The following is a 9,239-nucleotide window of genomic DNA, read 5'->3' on the forward strand; positions in this document are numbered from 1 at the left end:
GGAGCAAAGGACAAATAGCTTGATTTGTCTTTTACCTTTCCTGCATAAGTGACGCTCAACATGTATTCTGAGTTTCTGTCTGCACCTTTAACAGGCTGTTTACAGCCTTAACCATTCTGACTTTTCTGTAAGAGGCTGGATGTTGCAAAGCTGTCTGACCTGACTAACACAAGACTACCAAACATCATGTGACTGATGTGTACAGACAACAAACCACGAAAGAAAACTAACTCATAAATTATTGTCATGAATTCATAGGAATTTATTGTTTAAAACTTTTTGCTACATGGGCTTACTAAATTAGTTTCTGTAAAGTCCAATTATTTTTGGGTTAGTTTATCCGTGTGTGTTGGTTACTCATTTGAAAGTGACATGTCAAGACCCTTTATTTAATAATATCTCTATGAATTTGTGATTCTGCAGGACATGGTTTCGGTGTTGTGCAGTGATTATGGTGTAAGTGCATTTTTGTTCAGGAATGTTTGCAAAAATAATATATTGCTAAACATTTAGTGAGGACAACCACTGTCTTTCTAGTCTCACAGCACTTTGTAAAGGCAATTTACATTGAAAACAACAAGCAAAGCCACATGCACCGTGCTACACTGACAGGCGAGCCGTTTCTGCCTTTGACCCACCACTGAAGAGAACAGCCTATGAGTATCAACAGGATATGTAGTGAGGTTTGTGGTGCAAGAGGGGGAAACGCTACTCGAGGCATCAGAAAGTTCATTTTAGTTAAACCACTATACCTGATCGTTTACATTTTGCCTGCCTTATTGTAACTTTTTTGCAATTGGATTGCAGCACATTTGTTTTATTCTGAAGGAGTATCGGTCCGCTACATGCACTGAAACAGACGCATTATATATTTGGGAGTGTTTGTAGCATGAATAACTGACCAGGTGTGGTTTTATAAAAGCCTGCTGCACCATGAAACTGTACTTTCTGTCTTCTGCACTTTGTGTACTTCATAACCCCCCTTGAGACTAAACTGGTGAGAATGAAAGAAAGTAAATGGGGTTTGAAACCACACCTCAGTTTGGCAGCCAAACCACAACCATGCTCAACTTTCCATTCGTTTGTCAGTGGTGATCGTTAATGCTTATCTTTACACACACACACACACACACACACACACACACACACACACACACACACATGAAAATACAGGGCAGCATACAAATGTATTTTGTATTTTTTTATTTTATTGTTTATTTAACAGGTACAATGCACATTACAGGTTACAGAGATAAAAGATTAGTCGTGGAATTGATTGAATAAACAAACATTTTGATATTACTTGAGCTAATGAACAAAGAGTTTGCAAGTGTTATCTGCTGTTTGATGACTCATGTGCTTTTTACCAACAGATGGCAGTGATGTGAAGATCATTTGTAGCACCATCCATTACTGTAAAGTCTCAATAGACAAACACTAAATGTGAAAGAACACAAAAAACAGACGAGGGCTGAAGTTTGCTTACGTAGAGTACCAACTAATTCCAACCAGTAATTTGACATCCATCCATCATTCAATCTGCAACTCTTAGCTACTGCATCTGTTTAGTGACAGGGAGGTGTGTGTGTGTGTGTGTGTGTGTGGAGCCACAGTCCTCTGTAGCTCTGTGACATGCTGCATTCTAAGCCCGCCTACTTTTTAGCGGTCCAATCAAACTCGGAGGATTTGAATTAAATCTTTCTTGTAACTGTACACGGCTCAAATATTGCGTTTCACTGCAGAACATGTCACAGTACAGAAGCTAAAGACGCTCCAACTTCTGTTTCACAGGGACTTGTAACTTCCTTAATGTTGTCTTTATTATTAACAATCTTGACCAGCACTGGAAACATATTGGGAGAAAACACAAGCAGCCCACGCTGACCGATCACATGTCATGATGTGGTACATCTGAGGCCGTCGCCTCGACATTTTTGAGGAGGTACACCTCAGCTAGCAGCAGTTAGGGATTTTATATATCTTAACTTTCAGTAACTTACATGCCGTTATTGCCAAAAACAACAGTTTGGATGCCCATGAATTGTCTTAGGCAAGTTTATGTCCTTCAAAGGAAAAAAATTAAAAAATTCAGGCACCAGACCCCAAAACTACTCTTGCCACTTAGTAGCTCTATAGAACTAGAGCCTTAAAAGAAGATCGCGCTTCAACTATACATGAACGGCAACATGAACATGTGCCGTTCATGTTGCATGTAGAAATGAAATGAAGCTTACATCTTGTCACGGTGTAAACATTTTCTTTGCCTTTATTTTTAACTCAATATTCCCAAACCTCAGCAAGGTGTTTTAGTTACTTATTCATAATGTAGTTGCCAAGCAAAGATATTGGTGAGATAAATAATTCTGTCTTGAGATTGTTTGTTTATGGACCAATCTGCAGGTGGAAATCCTTAATAAATGACGTTGAGCAATGGTAATGTGAAGCGTGGGAAATGAGTTCCCTTTGAGGTCAAATTACTTCAGGGCCACGAGAAACTTGCCTGCTTTGTTGTTGTTGATTCTTCACAGGAAAATTGTTGTGAACAAAGTATGTATAACGTGAGATGGCAAACACATGAAACACTAGCAACACAAGTTAGAAAGTTTTGGTTGATACATTTCCACTGTGGTAGTAGAGTGAAGAGCCGACATCAAGAGAGGCCAATCAGATTGCTCTGACATTAATCCCTCCCACTTTATATGATTCTATGAAGGTGAATCATCTTCGGATACGATCTAAATTAACTACAGTCCTTCATGTGAAAAGAAAAGAAAATGATGATCATATTTTTCATTCTGCTCGTGCTGAAAATGGGACGTAAGTATTCAAGTCACATTTACTCCAGATACATATTTTAAAATGACGTTTTCATGCAGTAATATAGAGGAGATATATGAATGATCGCTGTTATTAATTACTCTTTTTTAATTTTATTTTCAGGATGCAACAAAGATGGGATCTTTGAGACAAAGACTGTTGGTGTTGGACAAAATGTCACTCTAACATGTGACCGCCGGCATTCTTGGCAATCAACGTACTTATTCTGGATCAGGCTTGTTTCTGAAACCTTCCCTGAAATATTAGGAGGAACAATAGCCCATGATTACGACGTTGTTAAGGAGACTCGTCACATTACAGCAAAACAAGAACCTGGAAAATTTGTCTTGCATATTAACAAAACACAGTTGAGCGATACTGCAGTCTACTACTGTATGAAAGTGAGCCTCAGCACCATGACATTCTCAAAAGGAATATTTCTGAGAATTAAAGGTAAAAACAGCAACAGAAATCATTCATGTTGTATAACAGCAATGTTACAGATTTGAATGTTTTGTAACGCTGCATATTCAATTGGTTGTAGAGATTGTAAAACCCTCTGAAATTTAATTAAATAATGTATCAGCATTGAATTGATCATGACATGTTAAACATTTGTTGTTTTTGATTTCTCAGGACCAGAACCTGATATCACTGCCGTCACTCAAGACTTTCCATCTGATCCAGTCCGTCCAGGAGACTCAGTGACTCTGCAGTGTTCAGTCCTCTCTGTCTCTGAGAAGAAGACGTGTCCAGAAGAACACACTATGTCCTGGTTTAAAGCCGGATCAGATGGATCTCATCACAGTGTCATTTATGCACAAAGAAACAACAGTGCTGGATGTGAGAAGAGTCCTGAGGCTCACTCTCCACAGAAATGTGTCTACAGCTTCTCTAAGAACGTCAGCTCTTCTGATGCCGGGACTTATTACTGCGCTGTGGCCACATGTGGAGAGATATTATTTGGAAACGGAACAAAACTGGACATTGAAGGTAGAACATTTATATGTAATCGCTAAATTATCATGTTATCTAATAATCTAAAATGTTTATTACTCTTAATGTTAATTATTTATTGATTTAATGTTTCAGTTGACACCACCTGTGATTCAAAGAACGACAACACGATTCTCTTTGTGTTGTGTTCTGCTCTGGCTGTAAGTCTGATCGTTATAGTCGTCCTTGTTTATGCCGTCAGGAACAAATCTTGTGATTGTTGCAAAGGTAAGAGACGTTACTCGACCTAATAAATATGTTTCCCCAAAAGCTAACATTTCATTTACATTTGTGCTGTGTGTGAGTCAACATACAGTATCATGCGTCTTCTATAAAGTTAAATCCATCTTTAACTGTTTATTTTTGAATAAAACAGCTGATGCCACTCTGCAAACAAATGCTGCAACAGCCAGTAACAATCAGCAAAATCAGGTATATAAAGATGTAGCTACTAAATAAAAGATACCTGCAATGTTTATGTATCTGTATGTGCATGCGCATAAATTAGAATCTGCTTTCTTATGTTCCATTTTGTCACTCAGAGAGAAGAGGACTCTTTGGTTTATTGCACACCGAACTTCACCAGGAGGAAAGCTGGCAGAGCAGAGAGAAGGAATCAAAGAGAAGAGGAGACGATCTACACGGATGTCAGGGCTTTTGTGACGGATAAACGATCCAAAGTCTGAACATTTAAAGTGTTTGGTAATAGTATGTACATGTAGCATTGTGCATTCCATCCTTGTAATTTTGTTACATTTTTGTTCATTTTATTATTAAAGTTTTCTACTCAAATGACACATCTATACCCGAGTTTTCTTTTACGGAATATTAATTTTGAAAGTGCGTGAGAAGGGTTGTCTCTCTTTCTCTTTCACTTTATTTTTTTATCTGATAAGCATGATTGTACTAAAATGTATATAGTTTATAATTATATTTGTGTGTATGTGTTGTTTCCTTTCTTAGTAAACAAACTTATGAAAAAGATAGCACATCTACAATGAAATTTAAATAAAGATGAACACCTGTTTACTTCAAGTTCAATGTGTGTACATTGTGTTCATTTTGAAAATACTTTTATTTGTAGCCACTGCAGGATGCATCTTAATGTACAAAATCTGTTAACACATTATATTCAAATTTCAGAATTCACTACAAATCAACTTTCTTCATCGCCATCAGCACTCCACATGCAAGCATTGCTGTCTGGAACAACAAAAGTGCAACTACGGGGCTTAAACAATATAATAATACCGAAGCAAATAAAAGTCACAAACGCATTTAAGTATATATGCATTTTTCATTTTGCCTGGAAGTGTGTTGTGCCCAAACAAACAGGAGATCTGAATAATAATTTAGAAAATGTATCATATTTAATTCAATGACAAGAGCAAAGACAAATATGTGCAACGTGAATGAATATGTATGAATGCTGTGTAACCTGTAAGTTTGAGGTTCATGGTGGTTCCATTTTCAGTTTTAGAGATTGACTTCTGGCCCGATTCGGTGATGTTCACAGTGACGAGTGAAGTTGAAAAAAAAAAATAAGGAAGCATTCTAAGATGGATCTTCAGTGTGATTTTTTTTAATCTATTTATAAGTATTTACTTTGAAGTGAAAGATGCTGAAACCAATGTGCAGATAAACCTTAAAAAAGAAAAAATAAGAAAACTAAAGAAGGGCCAATGGCTCCTTCACGACTTCCTAACCACCTAATTCTAGCGCCCTTGCTCAGACCACACCCATCTTTGAACCTGGTCTTCATGTTGAGCTCAACTACAGATCTGCAAATTTCATGACTGCATCTTGTACAGTTCACGGTGACTAACTCTGTCCACAGAAACATACAAAGTACTCAGAATTGCTTCTGTGGTAGTTCCTGATACAGTGGTAAAAAGATGTAACATATTTCATCCATCTTTTTTCATCCAAAAGAATTACCTCTTAAATCTGAGGGGGACAGAAGTGGAAGTAAAGCTGAAGAGAAAAACTGACATACAGAGAAACCTTTGGCGAAAACTACCCCAGTAAACTGAAATGATCCTTTTTGTTCTATTTGTGATGAGTGAAGATGTGGTTATTTCATATGAGGAGACAATATAAATATCCATCTTTATGTCAACACAATAACAAAAGTAAACAGACATGATGAACTTGATGTTATACAACTGCACTTTCTGTGGCTACGAATTCACAAAGCAACTGAAAATATTCAACTTCCTCCTATCACTATCGAACATCTATTGGAAATAAAAAGCTCTGAACTTGCATATCAATGCTGAAGCTCTCTGTGTAGACTTTAGGACCTCTACACGGGCCCTGCAGGCTTTGGGGCCTCTGCAGACTTTGGGGCCTCTGCACGGGCCCTGCAGACTTTGGGGCCTCTGCATGGGCCCTGCAGACTTTGGGGCCTCTGCATGGGCCCTGCAGGCTTTGGGGCCTCTGCACGGGCCCTGCAGGCTTTGGGGCTTCTGCACGGGCCCTGCAGACTTTGGGGCCTCTGCACGGGCCCTGCAGACTTTGGGGCCTCTGCATGGGCCCTGCAGACTTTGGGGCCTCTGCACGGGCCCTGCAGGCTTTGGGGCCTCTGCACGGGCCCTGCAGGCTTTGGGGCTTCTGCACGGGCCCTGCAGACTTTGGGGCCTCTGCACGGGCCCTGCAGACTTTGGGGCCTCTGCACTGGCCCTGCTCTTTCTATGGAGAAGGGTGTTGCTGGTTGTGGTAATCTGCTCTAACAACAGAGTACTCACACTCTTGTGGCGACTCTCTCTTCTTCCTCTTCCCTCTTTTCACTTTCCGTTTGGAGAAGTCCAGTGCTGCATAGTTCACTTCCTTTGCTTCAGCATCCTGCAAAAAATATTTCTGCTAATGAAAAATATTTCAGAGATTTGGGCTGCTCAAGACAAAATCTATAGTAAAGATTATTTTACAGCGACTTTACGTTGATATCAACATACTTTTGTTCATGTAATTTCTCAGTCATCCGTACTATATTTAATCCTTTTGTGTTATTGTAGCAGATATTATGTTGTACGTAGCTACTCAACAGTTAATTACATTTGTCCTGTATGTTATGAATATAATATTTTGTCCTGAGGATTAGTGGCAGTATATTTATCACACATGTAGATCACTCGCCGGTGTAAATCAGACGGCACACTGCCACATATTTACCAGATCATGTGACTGATCCACAGGTGACCTGCTATGTCCGAGATGATAGGAAGCTCTCTCTGCTCCTGTTAATATAGAAACAAAGACTTCGTAATGCGTGTTCACATATATCGATGTGAATTTTGTCATTATCTCTTTTGAGGACAAACAAATCAATCAAAAGATTTGGATCACATTTTCTGTTTTGTCTTTACTCTTCAACATATTTACTTCTGCAATAAGCCCGATGATCAACACTGAAGAGCTCCACTAAGCTTTCTGCTGATAGTTTAATGACTGACTTCTGAATATTCAATATTTTCCTGCTGTAACAGGATATTGTAGTCGGACATAACTCAGAGGGACAATTAAAATGAATAGCTGGTTTGCACAATCATCATATTCTGTTGAATAGACACACAAATGGACATTATGTTGACCCAAAGAAGACTTATTGGATGGATCGTCCATCATTCCATTATTTTTTGGAGATAATATAAACTCAAACCCACATGTTCTGTTTTAACTGCAAAGTATTTTCCTTCATTCAGAGCTTTATGGTACAATCTCAAAAAGCTAACAGAAATTAAAGTCAAATACGGTGAACCTACCTTTGCAATTTTCGCAAACTTTCCTTTGATTTCTGAAAAAAATAAGGAGGACTATCACAATCACACAGCAGGCCAACAGCACTCCAAGCACAAGGACAACTGGGTCCAGTTCTGATCCTGAATCACAAAGAGAGTAAGCATTATGTAATTATGGACTCTTGGGAGTAATCGTATGTTATTGGAAACACAGTGCGACATGTAGAAAACTATTAGCGGGCAGAAAGTCTATGTTTCACACTGATTTATAAATGCAACTTAAAAAATGAATGGCTCATAGGTCCCTAGAAAAAAACAAAATGTGGATAAAGTAATTATTATGAATAAAGGATTTCCTTTTTAATAATTTTGCATAATATTTTAAAGGAGCTCATTCATTCATAATTAGTTATAACTGAATAACTCACTGTCTCTATGAAATAATTATTAAATTTAGTTGAAAACTAATGCTTAACATTTTTAGAAACTCTTTGTTATCCTCTTAAAATGAATAAGAAACTACCACTAATAATCTTTATATTGATTTACAATAACATGAATATGATTTAAATACGACTTTAAAACGTACTTGTCTCCACTTTGGTTCCTTCACCAAACAGGATCTCTCCACATGTGGCCACAGCACAGTAGTAAGTCCCAGCATCAGAGGTCTGTATAGTTTTGGACAGACTGTAGACACAACTTCTTCCTTCTTGTTCATCACTGTTATTGTAAATTAATCCTGGATGAGATTCTCCTGATCCAGATCTGAACCAGTACACACTGTGTTCACCTGGACACTGGACTCTGTTTTCTTTGTTCTTGGAGAGAAGTGAACACTGGAGAGTCACCGAGTCGCCCGGCTGGACCGACTCAGTATCCGGACTTTGTTTCACGTAGAAAGATCTCTGCTGATTACGATCTGCATGATTCAGGTAAAAATGCGTTAATAAGAATGAATAATTTAAATTATCAAACGTGGCAAAAAGACTAAGAGAGAAATATGTTTTACCTTTCACAACCAAGAAGGTGCCATTAACAAAACTGTGTGAATATCTTGATCCAATGAGACAGAAGTATGTTGCTTCGTCCTCTTTGCTGATATTTCTGATGGTAAGAGCGTTCCGCTCTGTGACGTTAAAACGTAGGTTGTTAAATTCCTCACTAACTGTCACTCTGCCAACAAGAACAGAAGCGACATGTTGGACCATATATCCAAGAGGCTGCTTGTACCAGTAAAAGAATGTGCTGTCCTCCCCAGAAACTGGACACTGCAAAGTAACATTTCCACCAAGTTCAACCAAAGTCAAAGAGAGCTGGTGAGGAACCTCTGCAGCTTGAATCAGATCTGAAGAAAAGAGACAGAATGAAAGCACAAGATAAGTAAACAGGTAAAGTATGAACCCTTCCAAAGATGAATAGATGGTTGTGTCTTTCTCAAAGTAGTTAAGAATTGCACTTACACACTGTACAAAGTAGAATCAAAGCAGACAGTCCTCCGATCATTGTGCAACAGCACTCTTGTCTTGCACTACTGATGACACACGACCAAATGGAAGCTGTAGTCACTGGCTGATCAAGGTTTACAAAGTACAATGATTGGCTGAAACATAGATAATGACCGTCCCCCTTCAAGTTTAAACCTATGATCTATTTTCATTTGATAGGACATCTACATGTTGAGCATTT

General features: G+C 38.4%; 2 protein-coding genes across 2 annotated transcripts; one reads left to right on the plus strand and one right to left on the minus strand.

The window, feature by feature from the left end:
• The first annotated feature begins 2,698 nt into the window (after positions 1-2,698).
• On the plus strand, positions 2,699-4,566 carry LOC137890244 (signal-regulatory protein beta-2-like). The gene is made up of 6 exons (XM_068734406.1): positions 2,699-2,817; positions 2,941-3,270; positions 3,454-3,810; positions 3,910-4,041; positions 4,190-4,245; positions 4,356-4,566. Exons 1-6 carry the CDS (start codon positions 2,811-2,813, stop codon positions 4,497-4,499), a joined length of 1,026 nt encoding a protein of 341 aa, XP_068590507.1. The 5' UTR covers positions 2,699-2,810; the 3' UTR covers positions 4,500-4,566.
• A 304-nt stretch (positions 4,567-4,870) lies between these two features.
• Positions 4,871-9,076, minus strand: LOC137890241 (immunoglobulin kappa light chain-like). Its single transcript, XM_068734402.1, has 6 exons — positions 9,014-9,076; positions 8,563-8,898; positions 8,140-8,472; positions 7,575-7,691; positions 6,985-7,049; positions 4,871-6,657 (listed from the first exon to the last, which is right to left on the minus strand). Exons 1-6 carry the CDS (start codon positions 9,054-9,056, stop codon positions 6,505-6,507), a joined length of 1,047 nt encoding a protein of 348 aa, XP_068590503.1. The 5' UTR covers positions 9,057-9,076; the 3' UTR covers positions 4,871-6,504.
• Between the last annotated feature and the right edge of the window lie 163 nt (positions 9,077-9,239).

Source organism: Cebidichthys violaceus, unplaced genomic scaffold, assembly GCF_023349555.1.
Source record: "Cebidichthys violaceus isolate CVI_PGR_0920_01 unplaced genomic scaffold, fCebVio1.0.p SCAF_639, whole genome shotgun sequence".
NCBI lineage: Eukaryota > Metazoa > Chordata > Actinopteri > Perciformes > Stichaeidae > Cebidichthys > Cebidichthys violaceus.

Coding starts and splice junctions, on each gene's coding strand:
- LOC137890244 (XM_068734406.1), top strand. Junction 3,271..3,453: donor AATATTTCTGAGAATTAAAG/GTAAAAACAGCA, acceptor TTGATTTCTCAG/GACCAGAACCTGATATCACT. Junction 3,811..3,909: donor AACAAAACTGGACATTGAAG/GTAGAACATTTA, acceptor TTAATGTTTCAG/TTGACACCACCTGTGATTCA.
- LOC137890241 (XM_068734402.1), bottom strand. CDS start 9,056: ATGATCGGAGGACTGTCTGCTTTGATTCTACTTTGTACAGTGT. Junction 7,050..7,574: donor AGTTTGCGAAAATTGCAAAG/GTAGGTTCACCG, acceptor CTATATTAACAG/GAGCAGAGAGAGCTTCCTAT. Junction 6,658..6,984: donor TGGATCAGTCACATGATCTG/GTAAATATGTGG, acceptor TATTTTTTGCAG/GATGCTGAAGCAAAGGAAGT.